At 42.4% G+C, this 17,903-nt stretch overlaps 1 protein-coding gene across 26 annotated transcripts in view; it reads right to left on the minus strand.

Moving 5' to 3' along the window:
• The window catches only part of KALRN (kalirin RhoGEF kinase), a 711,287-nt gene that overhangs the window by 384,254 nt on the left and 309,130 nt on the right, over window positions 1-17,903 (minus strand). For all 26 annotated transcript variants that reach the window (XM_039477078.2, XM_039477077.2, XM_039477076.2 and 23 more), the window contains exon 10: window positions 1,341-1,463. In XM_039477078.2, the coding sequence (XP_039333012.2) occupies window positions 1,341-1,463 (123 nt within the window). The remainder of the gene's footprint in view (window positions 1-1,340; window positions 1,464-17,903) is intronic.

Below are 17,903 nucleotides of genomic sequence, written 5' to 3' on the forward strand. Positions count from 1 at the left end.
TCCCTGGCCTCAGATTGCTGCTGACATGGTCTTTCCGGCTCCTGTAAGGCCTTTCACTTTTCAGCATTTACTTGCAGCTCCCCTAAAGATGCAGTAATGCTCCATGACTCTCCTGTTCTTGCTTGGTTGTTGACAGGCCATCTCTTTTTGCATCCATAGCACATAGTCTGTCTGGGGCTGGGCACTTCCCTGGGTGAGGCCTAGGGCTCTGCATAACACCCAAAGTGGGACCCACATTGAGGGCTGTCTGCCTAGTGGGACTGAAGTCAGCTCTGGCTAAAGCGGTGATGTGGTAAAAGCTAGCTCCATCATCCTCACTCCTTCAGCAACATCCACCCCTCTGTCCCATATGGGCACCCTCCCTGCCATATTCTTCATCATTTTATTTTACATGGCAGCTGATCAAAATAATTGGAGAGCAGTATTTCATCTCGAAAATGAAAATTTTCAGGACCCATTTGGAAAACTCCCCAGTGGGGAGAAATATAACAGAGTTAGGACAACATTTTTGACATAGAGGCTCTAAACAAAAAGACAGACTTTGAAACAATTACACTATTAGACAAATGGTCAGGACCTGTCATACAACATCTTTGTATAAATTCAAAAACAGTGCCCTTTTTGGATTAGGTATGCAGCTCAGCTAAAAGACTGAACATTGTATAATGGCAGTTTAAATATTGTAGAAATGACACCAAGGCACGTTCTCTGGGCACATTCTGCCCTCTGAGCGCATGGCTGGTGAGCAGGTGCCACCTATTTCTCCAGGTCCTAGAAGGTATGTGGCTTTGCAAGTAGAGCTGGGACTGATTTTTAGCTCTCACTCACTGGTAGTGACAATCATAAGCAGTAGCCCTGGGGTGATGAGGAATCTAATAATATCATTCCCTCCTGCCAGCACCACCTTGTGGACAAGGCATTTTTAGATCACACCAGCAGGAAGATTTTTTTGAAAGACCATAAATGTGGGTATCTATTTTACCATTTATCTAGACTCCAAAAAAAGACAAAGGACTCCTTGCATAAGGAAGGAAGGCAGCCCAGCAGCAACAGGTTATCAACCCAGCATGCTTCACAAAAACACCAAAGCCACAGCCCTGGTGTCTATGTCTGTCTGTCTGTCTGTCTGTCTGTCTGTCTGTCTGTCTGTCTCTCTCTCTCTCTCTCTCACACACACACACACACACACACACAGCATCTCACCTGAGCCACCTCTTCAAAGTCCACAGGTTATCAACCCAGTATGCCTCACCAAACACCAAAGCCACAGCCCTGGTCTCCCTCATCTAGACACACACACACACACACACACACACACACACACACACAGAACATCTCACCTGAGCCACCTCTTCAAAGTCATCATGCCTCTTCTGCAAGGCCCGGGCTCGATGTAGGGACTTCCCAACTCCAGTGTGTTTGCTGAGAAAGGCCTCACCATGGTTTTCAATCCAGTCCAATACCTGGTCAGAGAAGGATAACAGCAACAATGACTTCTAGCAGAAGAAAAGACAACATGTGCAACTGCTAGAGTCCTAATCACCCCCATATCCCATCCGTATTGAAAAGCAGAAGTTCAAGTGGATATGTTCAATCCACTGTGAGTCCATGGGATTTCATTATTGGCACTGGTAATATGATAGTCCCACCCTTAACTAAATTCAACTTATCCTTCTTGATCTCTAGATTATTGTTCCATTGCTTTTCCCATTTTCTTAGTTCATTATTTTAAACAAGCCACATAGACCATCAGGCAGAGCTTAACCTCATCACCACTTCTACCCAATTGCATAAAGATATTGGCAAGAAATTAGGTAGCAGCAGTTTGGGCAGCATCTTGGCCCTCACTACTCATCCATCAGTCTGCCATAAGAAGACCCACAGCAGTGGTGACCAGTCATAGGGATCCTGCCTCATTGTGCTCCTGGGACTCCCCTTCCAAATCTTGAAAGCAAAGTCCAGGGTAGTCAGTCCCCAGTTGAATGCTCAAGATATCTGACCACTAGGACAAATGGCTTCTTTCCATTGTCCTAGTGGTCAGATATCTTGAGCATTCAACTGGGGACTGACTACCCTGGTTGAATGCTTTCTAGGTCCTCTGGCTTCTTTCCATCTCTCTCCTCCAATCAATAGCAACCAACCAAATGAATAAAGTAATTATATCCTAAGTCCTTTGGTATCTGAGTCTCTTGGGAAGCAGTGGAGACTTCATGTTCTTCCATGCTAAAGATCCAGTGATTTGGCTTTAAGACAGTTTCCTTGATATTTAGAGACTTTGGATCAGAGGAGTCTGAGCAATAGAGGAGTGAGAGAAAGGGGATGCTAAGAGGGGTAGAAAATAAGTTTTTCTGAGGGGCGCTTGAGAGGCAGGATGGAAATCCTTTAGTAAAAGCCTTAATGTGTAGGGAGGACCGAAGCCTTTTATACTAATTTTGCATTCCTGCAGATGACCTAACAAAAATGTATGCATCCCAGAGATCATCTTTTCATCTCAAAGAGTTGTTGCTCAGTAAATCAGGTGGCCACAATTAAATCAGAATTATAGTATGAACACACCTGTTATAGATCCTGCTAAAACTCAAGCAAGCTCACTAAATACCTGCAATATTAACCATTAACTAGACATTTGATTAATGATAAGCTAGCCCAGGCGTCCCCAAACTTTTTACACAGCAGGCCAGTTCACTGTCCCTCAGACCGTTGGAGGGCCACCACATACTGTGCTCCTCTCACTGACCACCAATGAAAGAGGTGCCCCTTCCTGAAGTGCGGCGGGGGGCCGGATAAATGGCCTCAGGGGGCCGCATGCGGCCCACGGGCTGTAGTTTGGGGACGCCTGAGCTAGCCTTTCCAGATTTTGGAGGCGCTTACTGGAAAATGATTTAGATGAACTAGGTCTATTTAAAAGGATGCTTTACCTCATTCCTGTGTCTCAAACAGATTGCCCTGTAGCAAACAGAGGTAAAACCAAATCATTCCAAAGACTACAAGCATAGGAGTTCTCTGACATTTGGGATATTTTAATATCTGCAGTGTGCCAAGTATGGACATTTTCAAAATCTTTGGTGACAGGATCACAAAGCCCACATCATGACTGTGCTAGTTCAGAGAAAGGTACATATGAACATAAAAATGAGGCTTAACAAACATCCACTTAAAGAAGACAGGTGGAGTAATTGTCTATCACCATGAGGAAAATAAGTTTATTAACAAAAAATGAATTTATCTAAACATTACCTATGGAGATTTTAAACACTTTATAATACAAACATTTGATAATATATTCTGGCCATATATATATATATATATATATATACACACATACATATACACATTTTTTTTTTAAGTATTCTGGAGGCACAACCCTAAAAAGAAATTGTGGTAGTGCTAGATTTTTACCTTTTGCAAACACTGAAAAGGTGGCACTGAAAGGAACTTTACATGTTCCTCTCTTAGAAGAGCCTACGTTTCTTTAGAATTACATCAAAACTTCAACCAAAAAAAATCAGGAGAATGTATTTTTACTTGGATTGCCACAATTAGATCTCACAATTCTGTGCTGTAACAGGAGTTATGAGCTCCAGCATGCAAGGACAAAGGTAAATACTTCTAGTCACAAAGTTTTCCATATATTATGTGCCAAGCATAGTAAAGTTTTAGCACTTTAATGCATAAACTTCCATTAATCCCTTTTGAGAACAAATTGAGGTTTGAGGATAATTTTCAGCATACAAAAGAATTACCAGTGGCCATTTATAAATGTATTGGAATTGATAACAGATTTTTCAGACTACATTTTTTTTTTTAAATTTAGTTTTGAGCAATTAAGTATGACCTGCTTGTCTGGCAATGTTTTCATGAGTTTATTTCATTTTTTATCTCTAGCTTTAAGAAAATTGGTTATTCCAAAGCAAATTGGTTGAAGAGGAATATTTTTCATCTACTAGTTCACGTGCATAAAGTGTTTGCACTCCCCAAAAATGATTTCACAACTTTCAAACATTTTTTAAAAGGCAATTTGTTTCCTTTTTAAGTTACTCCGCTTTCTTTAAAATGTCAATATATTTTTAGCTAGTGGCACTTCATTTTACCTAATTGGCTATGCCTTCATCACTTAAAAACCTATTTCTTTCATGTTTGAGAGGCTTTTACTTCAATTCATCTTAACATAACTTTGATTGCCCTATGATGTTATAGTACCATCATTTAGTCCAATTTCTACCATTAGAATTGAAGCTATAGGAAAAATATGTGCAATCTTGACAAAAGTTCAGGAGCTGTGCAGAGATCAATTTAACAAATCAAAAAGCAAATAATTTAGGGAATTAACAAAATGACTTTAGTAATCCAGACTGAAAAAGTACTCAAGGCTAGATAAACATAGTCAATATATGAAGTTTCTGACTATTTTGTTTCAGACAGTTCACTTAGAGCCATTGTTGTGTGATACAAGTGTTTAGACCACATACTGTCTTGATCCTAATTCCACGTCCTCCAACCTTGGGAGTATAATCTGACTTGACCCTGATTCCATGTCCTCCAACCTCGGAGTACAATCTGACTTTACATGCAGATCCTGCACAGCAGAGAAATGTGTTCCTGAGCAGTCACCAGCAGTGCCTGATAATTGTATTACACACTATAAATGTACAGGTGGCTTGAAATCCTGAATATTTGTTGGTTTCTAGTGAGTTCCATTAAGATGAACCAGGCCCCAGAATCTGAACATCACTCGTTAAAGAATAAATTAACTTTCTAGCCAAATCCTGGACCCTAACTAAGTACAAGTACCCATAGAGGTACTCCTTATAACAGGCGTCCCCAAACTGCAGCCCCCTGAGGCCATTTATCCAGCCCCCCGCCACACTTCAGGAAGGGGCACCTCTTTCATTAGTGGTCAGTGAGAGGAGCACAGTATGTGGCAGCCCTCCAACGGTCTGAGGGACAGTGAACTGGTCCTGTGAACTGTGCAAAAAGTTTGGGGACGCCTGCCTTATAATCTTATTCCTGAATTATTTATCTTCATCTACAAGGCATATTTAAAATACTCAATTACCAGTCATAGAGTATACAAGATGATAGTCATTCATACCTATTGATGGCTCTGAATTGGTATTTGAACATTTCCAACTTGGGAGGTTTTACCTTTTTGTTTTTGTCTGAGGGGGTCCTCAGGCAGCAGAGAAGCATATGTGGGTAGGTAAGCATTCACATATTCAGATATTTATTTGATAGTGTTATTGTGCCCTAGTGCCAGGCACTATAACACCTCTAGAGGTGGGGATGCAGCAGTAAACAAGGCAGGCATGGTCTGATGCTGGGAACTCAGTCTTACACGGGTAACAAGCACTAGACACTAAATCACACAATTCATCATTCATTACAAAGGTGAAAAGTGTCAACAGCCAAATGCACCTTCGCTGGGGAGTCATGGAAGGCTTCTTAGAAGAAGTGAGATTTAGCTGAGATCTGAGAGAGTAGGATTTAACCAAATTAGGAATTTAAAGGACCAGCATGGCTTGCACAGGGGTAAGTATAAAATGGACTCCTGCCGGGCGCGGTGGCTCAAGCCTGTAATCCCAGCACTTCGGGAGGCCGAGGCGGGTGGATCACGAGGTCAAGAGATCGAGACCATCCTGGTCAACATGGTGAAACCCCGTCTCTACTAAAGATACAAAAAATTAGCTGGGCATGGTGGCACGTGCCTGTAATCCCAGCTACTCAGGAGGCTGAGGCAGGAGAATTGCCTGAACCCGGGAGGCGGAGGTTGCGGTGAGCCGAGATCGCGATCGCGCCATTGTACTCCAGCCTGGGTAACAAGAGTGAAACTCCGTCTCAAAAAAAAAAAAAAAAAAAAAAAAAAAATGGACTCCTAAAAGGCAGGAACCAGATTGTGGTGAATCCTGACGTGCTGAATGGGAGAATCCAGTGTTCATCCTAAGAGCCACTGAAGGGTTACAGGGAGGATAAAGACTATTTCATTTTCAATTAAAAATTATTGCTCTGACTGGCTAGGTATAGTGGTTCACACCTGTAATCCTATCTCTGTGAGGCAGAGGCAGGTAGATTGCTTGAACCCAGGAATTTGAGACAAGCCTTGGTAACATGGCAAAACCCTGTCCCTACAAAAAAATTAGCCAGGTGTGGTGGTGTACACCTGCAGTCCCAGCTACCCAGGAGGCTGAGGAGGAAGGATCCCCCGAGCCTAGGAGGTTGAGGCTGAAGTGAGCCATGATATCACCATTCCAGGCCGGGCAACAGAATGAGACCTTTTCTTAAATAAATAAATAAATAAATAAGGCTCTGATTGCTTTGTGGAGGATCAACTGGGGAAGGCAAGAGTGGAGAGGGAAAAACCAGAGGCAGAAATTATGACAAGAGGTGATGGTGACGCAGGCAAGGCCAATGGCAGTGTATATGGATAGACAGGTTGGGGGAAAGAATTGCCAGGACTTGGTCATTGGCTACTGGGGAGATGGAGAGGCAGGTGGTAAGTCTGACTCCCAGAGGCATGTCTCAAACAACTGAGTGGAAGGTAGAACTAGTCACTGGTATAGGAGTGAAGGAGTTATAAGGGGTAGCAAAGACATAACTTTTTTTTTCCTTAAGATTTTTTCCCCTTTCCATGCTCATGTTCTTATTTTGAGTATGAGCACAGAAAGGGATACTCAGAGGCATAAATGTCAGTGATCTGTGCCCCTAAATTTGAATGGGAAATAGTACTCAATAATAGTTGTCAGTCAGATTCTGGTAACATGTGCCTTTAGTTTCAAAGAAGTAATTTATACAATAAAGCTTAAAAATAAATTATAAATTGTTAATCTAGCTGAATCCCAATAATAAACCAGTTAGGAATATAAAATCCACTTTAAAAACATAACTTCAAACTAAGCATCCATCAAGGGATGACTGAATAAAGAAAATGTGGTATATATTTACAATGGAATACTACTCAGCCATAAAAAAGAATGAAATCATGTCTTTTGCAGCAACATGGATGGAACTGGAGGCCATTATCTTAAGTAAAACAAGTCAGGCACAGAAAGACAAATACAGCATGTTCTCACTTATATGTGGGAGATAAATAATGCATACACATGGATGCAGAGTGTGGAGCGCTAGACAGTGGCCACTGGAAAGGTAGAGGGGGTGGTTGATGAATAATTACCTAATGAGTACAATATATGTTATTCGGGTGATGGCTATCATAAAAGCTCTGACCTTACCACTATGCAATCTATGTATATAACAAAATTATACTTGGACCCCATACATTTATACAAAAATAAATAAATAAAGGCATCCCCTCAGACTTAAATGAAATTAACCTGTGCATTCTTGAAATGGCTTTTCACTGGGGTATCATTTTTGAGCAGCCCCTTACCCTGACATACAAAGTCCCACATGCCTGACCCTACGCCCTCTTAACCCCACCTCAAATGAATTTCTGCCTCACCCCACAGCATCCTAAAAGCTGATTCTCATCTCCTACGCTTTGCTCTATTTCTCCCTTCACTTTCCATATCCTTTCCTTTCGTGTACCCACTTCCCAGGCTACCTCCTACTTATCCTTTAAGCTCTGCCTCAAAATCATTGGCTATGGAAAGCCTCAACTCCTTAATAACTCATCTGGGCTGGAGTGGGTGTTTCTCTTCTCTGATTCTGTTCAAACCACAATTATTGCCCACAGGCCTGTCTCTCACACTAGACTCCAACCTCTTTGTACTCCCAGGATGCAGTGTGGTACTCAACACAGAGTGGTTGCTTAGTACATGTTTAATTGAACTGAACTCAAACTGACCTCTCTAATACAGAACTTTGGAGGGAAAGACTCCTGCTCTACACTCCCACTGTAACTCTGTCTCAAAGACAGAGAACTCAAAGTTTTCTCTTTGTACATCTCCACCCTCTCCACTGCCCCACTTGGCAGGTAGTTAGTTCCTAGAGGAAGGTAAAGAGTATGGGTTTTTCACCATTTGTATCCTACCCTTCCTTCTCCTCTACCACACAGCATCCTTGCCTGCATCTTGCACTCAAAATACACACAATGACTGTTCATAGCCATGAATTGCCAAGTGCATATGTGACTGAGGTCCCTGCCCTGCTTATCTTGAGAGGAATTTTGCCATCCCATTCAGGAATGCCATCATTAGGGATAACAGTACAGGTGAGCTCAGGCTCTTTACCACTACAGCAGGCAGGCCGTCTTAAAACAACTTGTAAAGATCTTCCTTTCTCTGTCTTGACTTTTCAACCAGAAAGTAGTCCTTTCCCAGAACAGTCTATTCCAAAAGAGACGTTCACATCCTGAACTAGATTTGAAAGCTGACCTAACAGTCATTATGCATAATTCCCTAATCACCCCCTTTCTTCCTCATCTAATTGTGTTTATTCCAACCAGCATTCAATCAAGATGCAATGCCTTTCAGCACAGGAGACAGTCTAACTGCCAAAGAGAAGGAATTTTTTTTTTTTTTTTTTTTTTTTTTTTAGATGAAGTCTTGCTCTGTTGCCCAAGCTGGAATATAGTGGCGTGATCTTGGCTTAGCAAAGCCTCCACCTCCCAGGTTCAAGCAATTCTCCTGCCTCAGCCTCCTCAGTAGCTGGGATTATAGGCACACACCACCACACCTGGCTAATCTTTTTGTATTTTTAGTAGAGATGGGGTTTTGCTATGTTGGCCAGGCTGATCTCAAACTCCTGACCTCAAGTGATCTACCTGCCTCGACCTCCCAAAGTGCTAGGATTACAGGTGTGAGCCACACCTGGCTGGAAAATGTCCTTTTGAAGAGATCAATTAACAAAAAATCTCTGTATAGTGGCCATGAAGGCATCTGAGCTCATGGGAAACCACTCGGGTCTTAAGGACTTTGTAGGTACCATTCCATTAGCCAGAACTCTTCTTTTTTTGGAGACAGAGTCTCACTTTGTCACCCAGGCTAGAGTACAATGGCACAATCTTGGCTCACTACAACCTCCACCCCCGGGTTCAAGCAATTCTTATCCCTGAGCCTCCTGAATAGCTCGGACTACAGGCACACACCACCATACCTGGCTAATTTTTTTGTATTTTTGTAGAGAAAGGGTTTTACCATGTTGGCCAGGCTGATCTTGAACTCCTGAGATCAGGTAATCCACTTACCTTGGCCTACCAAAGTGCCAGTATTACAGGCGTGAGCCACAGTGCCCAGTCCCAGAACCTCTTATTAAACAGGCCCCACTGCTCATTAATTCAGCTCTCTACTATCGCCAGCCATCGCCATCACCAGCTATTGCCATATGACACATGGCATACTTGCTTGGTTTGGGTGTTGTTTTATTCCCACCCCTGACTGTAAGCTCTATGTGAACAGGGGTTTCATTTGATTTGCTCCTGTGTTCTTCTCAGAGTATTTGCTGAATAAATGGGTAAATGAGTAACAAATAAAATTTGAAAACTTCCTGTGTGAAAAGGACAAAAATCATGAAAAGAAATGGAGACTTTTTGCAAACATATGTGGAATCAGAATCCCAACTCTCTGATCCCTCACCTGGCTCTCTCTGATAAGTCATCTTATTTGAAATATGTTATTCAGCTTGTGTCATAATTTGATCCATGGGGTAAAACATCAAGATGCTTGATATTTTAAGTAAACTGAAGAATTCCCCTGTCTTAATTCCTACCTCTCAGCCCCTAGCTCCCTGCCCATTTAGAAAGTCATTTTTCTGAGGTAAATGAAGGAGCATTTATGAGCCATCAGGCATCTGCAAGACATTTTATTCTGTTAAAGGTTCAAGTACACCCAGTGTGAAGAGTACTCAGTAGAGTCTACCACACGATTATTTCTGTTGCTTCACACAGCACACTAAGAACTACTCTGAAGGGGAGCAGCTCCTAGGCTGCCTGGACTACCCAGCTCCCCACTGGTTGCAACTGGAGAGCATGCAGGCACCACTTGAAATGCCCAGTTACTAGCAACTCATTTTCCGTTACCTCTTTGGAACAAGTATGATCAAAATAAATGTCTTGCTATGGCAGGAGAAGCCATTAGTTTTCTGAGAGGGCTCAGTGGAAACTCATTAGCAGATGTACAGACTATGATTCCTCTGAGAGCTGCAATCCTGTCTCCTGGCAGACTCGATGTTGGGTAGAAGCCAGCTGAGGGTCCAGAGACCCAAAATCTCAGCTGCCCCAACCTGGGCCCCTCCAGCCCCAGCCTGCCTACACCCATCCCCTCCCAGGAGAGTGGAGGCTGGGTCCTCCCACCTCCATGAGAGAACCTCCTCTGCCTGATGCCTTGCTGCCTGTTTCTAGAGGCACTGTACTTTTTAACACTAAGGCTTCAAACTCTTGTCAGCAGTTTTGAACTTTAGAACGCTTAAGAATCACCTGGGGTTCTTTTTGTATTATAGACTCCACTTTATTCCCAAATTCTGAATCAAGAAATGTAGAACAGGGCCTGATGATCTGTTTTTAAAGAGCCCTCCACTCTGCCCAGATGATTTTAATGCAGGGGTCCAAGGACAATACTTTGAAAAATATAGTTACATATTTACATGTGATGCCTCCCTCATTTTCTGTAACAAATGGAAAATAACTTTTAGCCATTTTTTTTCCCCGAAAAAAGCTCTCAAACCTATGCTTGCCCCATTACCCTTGTTCATGCTCTATGGCCACACACCAGGCCTATGGCTTCCAGTCTCCTCCCACCCCAACTCAGCCCCAAATTGGCACTAGATTGCCTCAAACCTTTACTCTGATTACATGAATCCTTCAACAGCATCACATCAGTAATCATGTATGAGTTCTTCATCCTTTAGCCTAGTATTCAAGGCACCAGAATTAGCATGTAGAGATCAAGGACATGCTAAGGATAGGGACTGTCAGAAAAAAAGGTACCCTGGATGGTCACTGTCTTATTACTTGTTAATATAACAATAAAACAGGAATTGAGGACATTAAACATATGAAAAATTTTTGTGGATCAATAAAGCCCTGATGTTCAGTATCTCCTGGCAAGAGACTTCTCACTGCCTCCCCAGGCCCCATCAGCCTCCCACCCCTTCCAGATAAGGTGCTCAGGTCCTTCCTTGGAAGATGCTCACCACTGAAGAACCACTCTTGAGTCAGAACAGAGTTTCCATTTACAAAATCAAAGTAAATACCAAAGTAAACATCAAGGGAGAAGCCTATGGTGGGGAAGGGAAGAGAGGCAAGAAGGAAAGTAGGGCAGAGAACAGAGTGGCTGGAGTATAGCAAGGGAAATGGGGAACCAGGAAGAAAAGGTACTAGAAGCCCATGAGGTTCCAGGCAGGAAGGATGTGAGCATGTCAGAGGTAAGCCTCTAGCTCATTCCCAAGCCCTGCAGAGACTAGGGAACACATGGAGAGGACTGGAACACATAGTCTTTTGTCCCGGCCTCCTATCACAGGGAAAGGGATGGATGGAGTGCTTCCTCTAAGATCAGGGACACTAAAAAGGCAGATGGGAATGTTTCCCTCCCTCTCTTCATTTCAATCAGACAAGCAGGAGCCTCCCTCTCGATCTATACCAAATCAGCAAAGTCTCAACCCTGTGATCCTTCTGGGCATTCATGCTGCCCAAAGAATCACCTAATACCTGCTTGAAAAATATCTGAATGATTAGATTATCACCATCAAAAAAACTTATCTGAGAACTTTAAAACTGCTAATTATGGCCGTGGGCAGATGGATATTATCCAAGATATATGCTGCGAAGAATAGCATCAGTGATGCTAAGTTAACATAATTATAACTGTGAAAAATAAATGAGAATGGGTAGTGTCTGTTTTGGGGCAATCTGTGTTAGTGATAAATTGCTAAAGAAAGCATATGGAAAAAGGTTTTTGGGTATGAGTAGGACTACCTTCTTGTATCTTACTGGACAGGTAGTTTGATATCAATCTCAGCTGTTAGCAGCTACATGATGTTAGGCAAGTATCATCCTGTGGGACCAAGTAATTTATAAGGACACTTTGACCAGTGATACTCTGGCACTAAATTATAAATCTCTCACACTGGGGTCCGTTGGGGGGAAATGGGGGAGGGGCGGGGGGGTGGGGAGGTGGGAAGAGATAGCATGGGGAGAAATGACAGATACAGGTGAGGGGACGGAAGGCAGCAAAGCACACTGCCATGTGTGTACCTATGCAACAATCTTGCATGTTCATCACATGTACCCCAAAACCTAAAATGCAATAAAAAAAATAAATTTAAAAAAATAAAAATAAAAATAAAAATAAAAAAAATAAATAAATCTCTCAAGGGCATGATCTGTGTCTCTATTCCAGGCATCCTCACACTACGGCCCACGGGCCACATGCGGCCCCCTGAGGCCATTTATCTGGCCCCCCACCGCACTTCAGGAAGGGGCACCTCTTTCATTGGTGGTCAGTGAGAGGAGCACAGTATGTGGCAGCCCTCCAACGGTCTGAGGGACAGTGAACCGGCCCCCTGTGTAAAAAGTTTGGGGACGCCTGCTCTATTCCCATCACCCAGCATAGGGCATATGGTATAGTAGAGAGGCTAAGAGGATGGAGTTTGATATTAGGTGAACTTGGAATTGAATCCCTGATCTGCCACTAGCTCTGTGATCTTAGGCAAGTTTACTTAACCTTTCTAAGCCTTAATTTCCTCATCAGAAAGACAGGAACAAAATTCTCATCTGCCTCACAGTGATGGAAAATTAAACAAAAGGCAAGTGAAGAGATTAGCTATTCAATCATATTTACTCATAAAGATGATGAATCCTGAGCTCTGAATAATATAACTTCTAAAGACACATTTAATTGTAGTAACAAAATCTGAGGGTTGGAATCCAATCATCTCTCCAATATTTAAATCCTCTTCTCAATATACCCATCAAGTAACCTGTTGCACATATGGTTCCCCCATGAGTGCATTCCTTGATCTAACCAGGTGCGGAATATGCCCTGACCCTTTCCTTTGTAGATGTTTTAATCCTTCTTTCTTACAGGAAGAGTTAGTTTCTAGACCTGACATCATTCTGGTTACCTTTTTTTTTTTTTTTTTTAAATAACTAATCACTCTGAGAGCAACCTGAAGTGCTCATACTCTATTATGCAAAACTGTCAGCTGGATTATACAATGACCAAACTGGTTGAGCATCATTAAGAGACTATAATCACTGGAACTAGTAAAAGATTGACTATTTGGAGTTTTTAGAAAATGACAGTCAAATCCCTTTCAGATAGTCTTTGGCAAACTAGAGCTGACGTAGTAAAAGCTGTAATTTTCCACCTGAGGGTTCAGAGAAACTGAGGGAAGCAAGTAAAATTTATTTATAGCACAGGAACAATGGACTTTAAATGAATATTAATTTTCATTAATTCAGAATGGAAGTCACCAAGGCAGATATATTCGGACATCACTGCCCTTCCCTAGTTCACCTGACCAGACTGCTTAAAAACAAGACATAGGAGCCTCAAATATGTCACTGACCTATTCACTCCAACAAGACCACTCCCTACCCTTTCAGCCTCACCTCCCATTATCGCTGCCAGGAGTAGGGGTCCAGTTAGAGTTCCTCATCCTTGTGCCCTGCCTGTAAGTTAGTCCTCTGCTTTCTGGTCTTTCCCAGGAACATCACCTCCATCTCCCTGACCTGTGCTCCAAGGACTGGTACAAAGCCCACCCCAACTGGAGAGAACTCTCTCTGCCCTGACTCCAATAAGCTCACTGTTGTTTGTTTTTTTTTGGCTCTGAACACAGATAGCTGTGTGCCATTAATATATACTGGGGTGTATGTGTCTACTCTCAAAGGCAGAGACCACAAACTTCTAGCACAAAGCCGTTCATACAGAAATAAGCCAAAACACACTTTTTTTAATTCTTTTTTTCTTTTTTGAGATGGAGTCTTGCTCTGTCACCCAGGCTGGAGTGTAGTGGCACAATCTTAGCTCACTGCAACCTCCGCCTCCCAGGTTCAAGCAATTCTCCTGCCTCAGCCTCCTGAGTAGTTGGGACTACAGGTGTGTGCCACCATGCCTAGATAATTTTTGTATTTTTGGTAGAGACAGGCTTTCACCATGTTGGCTAGGCTGGTCTTGAACTCCTGACCTCAAGTGATCTGCCCACCTCAGCCTCCCAAAGTGCTGGGATTATAGGCGTGAGCCACTGTAACCAGCCTCTGTCAACTGGCATATTTTTTATTTGTTATAGGAAAACTAGAATTATTTTATAATTTAAAAATAGAGATTGGGGCCGGGTGTGGTGGCTCACCCCTGTAATCCCAGCACTTTGGGAGGCCGAGGCTGGTGGATCACGAGGTCAAGAGATCAAGACCATCCTGGTCAACATGGTGAAACCCTGTCTCTACTAAAAATACAAAAATTAGCTGGGCATGATGGTGCATGCCTGTAGTCCCAGCTACTCGGGAGGCTGAGGCAGGAGAATTGCTTGAACCCAGGAGGCAGAGGCTGTGGTGAGCCGAGATTGTGCCATTGTACTCCAGCCTGGGTAACAAGAGTGAAATGCTGTCTCAAAAAAAAAAAAAAAAAAAAGAGGTTGGGCGCAGGAGGGTTAAAGTCACACTAAAAGACAAAATCATGGAATTATATGATTTAAACAATCAGTGCAGATTATTCCTGTGTTTGTGTTTTATTTGCAAATCCTACCTACTATCTACCAAAGAGTGTTGTCTCTTGCATTTGCTATCAGAGAGACTCATTCTTGAGAAAAAATAGAGAGTGAGGAAGAAGGGGAGGCAGTCCAAGGTGGCCTGCCTGCAGGGGATGCTCCGAAAACAGTTGCTCTAGCTAAGGAAAGATAGAATGAAATTCACATCTCCCAGAAAGAGCAAGAATCTAGCAGCTCCTTGTTCTTTCCTCCACAATTCAGGTCTATCTGGGCCTAGAAGTAGTCCTTTTACATATATGGGAAGATAAAGGAGTTAGAGGAGAATGAAAAACAGATGGTGCATTGGGATTCCTTGCATCCAATACAGGAGCACCCAGATTCATAAAGCAAGTTCTTAGAGACCTACAAAGAGACTTAGATTCCCACACAGTGATAGCCGGAGATTTTAACACCCCACGGTCAATATTAGGCAGATCAATGAGACAGAAAATTAACAAGGATATTCAGGACTTGAACTCAGCTCTGGACCAAGCCGACCCAGTAGACATCTACAGGACTCTCCACCACAAATCAACAGAATATGCATTCTTCGCAGCATCACATCACACTTATTCTACAATTGACCACATAATTGGACGTAAAACACTCCTCAGCAAATGCACAAGAACACAAATCATGACAAACAGTCTCTCAGACTACAATTCAATCAAATTAGAACTCAGGATTAAGAAACTCACTCAAAAACACCATAACTACATTGAAACTGAGCAACCTCCTCCTGAGTGACTACTGGGTAAATAACACAATTAAGGTAGAAATAAATAAGTTCTTTGAAACCAATGAGAACAAAGACACAACATACCGGAATCTCTGGGACACAGCCAAAGCAGTGTTTAGAGGGAAATTTATTGCACTAAATGCCCACAGGAGAAAGTGGAAAAGATCTAAAATCAACACTCTAACATCACAATTAAAAGAATTAGAGAGGCAAGAGCAAACAAATTCAAAAGCTGGCAGAAGACAAGAAATAACTAAGATCAGAGTAGAACTGAAGGAGATAGAGACACAAAAACCCTTCAAAAAAATCAATGAATCCAGGAGCTGGTTTTTTGAAAAGATTAACAAAATAGATAGAACTCTAGCCAGATTAATAAAGAAGAAAAGAGGGAAGAACCAAATAGACACAATAAAAAGGATAAAGGGGATATCACCACTGATCCCACAGAAATATAAACTACCATCAGAGAATACCATAAACACCTCTATGCAAATAAACTAGAAAATCTAGAAGAAATGGGTAAATTCCTGGATGCATACACCTAAACCAGGAAGAAGTCAAATCCCTGAATAGACCAATAACAAGTTCTAAAATTAAGATAGTAATTAATAGCCTACCAACCAAAAACAGTCCCAGACCAGATGGATTCAGAGTCGAATTCTACCAGAGGTACAAAGAGGAGCTGGTACCATTCCTTCTGAAACTATTCCAAACAATGGAAAAAGAGGGACTCCTCCCTAACACATTTTATGAGGCCAGCATCATCCTGACACCAAAACCTGGCAGAGACACAACTGAAAAAGAAAATTTCAGGCCAACATCCCTGACGAACATCAATGCGAAAATCTTCGATAAAACACCAGCCAACAACATCCAGCAGCACATCAGAAAACTTATCTACCATGATTAAGTCGGCTTCATCTCTGGGATGCAAGGCTGGTTCAGCATATGCAAATCAATAAACTTAATGTATCACATAAACAAAACCAATAACAAAAACCACATGATTATCTCAACAGATGCAGAAAAGGCCTTTGACAAAATTTAACACCCATTCATGCTAAAAACTCTCAATAAACTAGGTATTGATGGAATGTATCTCAAAATAACAAGAGCTATTTATGACAAACCCACAGCCAATATCATACTGAATGGGCAAAAGCTGGAAGCGTTCCCTTTGAAAACCGGCACAAGACAAGGATGCACTCTCTCACCACTCCTATTCAACACAGTATTGGAAGTTCTGGCCAGGGCAATAAGGCAAGAGAAAGAAATAAAAGATATTCAAGTAGGAAGAGAAGAAGTCAAATTGTCTCTGTTTGCAGATGACATGATTGTATATTTATAAAACCACACTGTCTCAGCCCCAAATCTCCTTAAGTTGATAAGCAACTTCAACAAGTCTCAGGATACAAAATCAATGTGCAAAAATAAGAAGCATTCCTATAAACCAATAATAGACAGACAGCCAAATCATGAGTGAACTCCCATTCACAACTGCTACAAAAAGAATAAAATACCTAGGAATACAACTTACAAGGGACATGAAGGACCTCTTCTAGGAGAACTACAAACCACTGCTCAAGGAAATAAGAGAGGACACAAACAAACAGAAAAGCATTCCATGCTCATGGATTTACAAACAAGAAAGTAATGAACTGACAGGGTCTTAATTTCAGAAAGGCTCTCATTTTTAAAAGTATGATGTAGAACAGCCACAGGTGTGGTTTTATACTTTTTCTTAGCTTTAGTTTAGATGTCGTGGTGGCCACAGAAAAGTCAGATCACAGCAGTTCCCTGAGAGTTGATCTGGAATGCCACCCTCCGCTTGGGAAGGCCTTTCACCAACCTCCTGGCAGCCCCTCTGCAGCTCTTCAGAGCCCATTCTAGGACAACAGCTGTAAAATCAGCACAAGGGTAAAGAGGACACCATGGAAACTGCACAATTCATGGCCCAGATCATCTCTGAGAGTCATGGAGAGTTCACTGAAATAGCAATGCCTCTCCTTTGTGCCTTCAGAGGCTGGCACCTCACTCTGTCTCAATCACAGACTGCCTCTTGTGGTCTCCTGTGCTCAGGGATGATGTATTTATCAGGATAGCTCCAGATGGCAGGAGTAGGCAACTGATTCATTTGCTTCTCCACTCCCAGCAGGTCCCACAAAGACTTCAGAACTGCAGCCAGCACATCAGTAGTGCCCATTTCTCCTGGGATCAAGGTGTTTCCTCTGATGACTCAATTGATGCTCCAGTCAGAAGAGGACTCTGCAAAGGAGTTACAGCAGCCCAAGAAGTGGGGACATGCTGGAAGGCCCATCTGCTCCTGGGACTGATTGCACAGTGACTATCCTCCTATTCAGAGGCTGTCACAGTAAGTGAGATAAGAATGCCCAACTCTCTCTTCACTCTGCCTGACTACTTCAGGCAGCCAGCACCACAGGCTCCTCTAATAACAGCTGTGAAAGAAACCAATACTCCAAAGACATGTACAGTTGCTCTTAGTTTTCCATGTGTATTTCACTACACT

This window comes from Saimiri boliviensis, chromosome 8, assembly GCF_048565385.1.
Source record: "Saimiri boliviensis isolate mSaiBol1 chromosome 8, mSaiBol1.pri, whole genome shotgun sequence".
NCBI classification, from domain to species: domain Eukaryota; kingdom Metazoa; phylum Chordata; class Mammalia; order Primates; family Cebidae; genus Saimiri; species Saimiri boliviensis.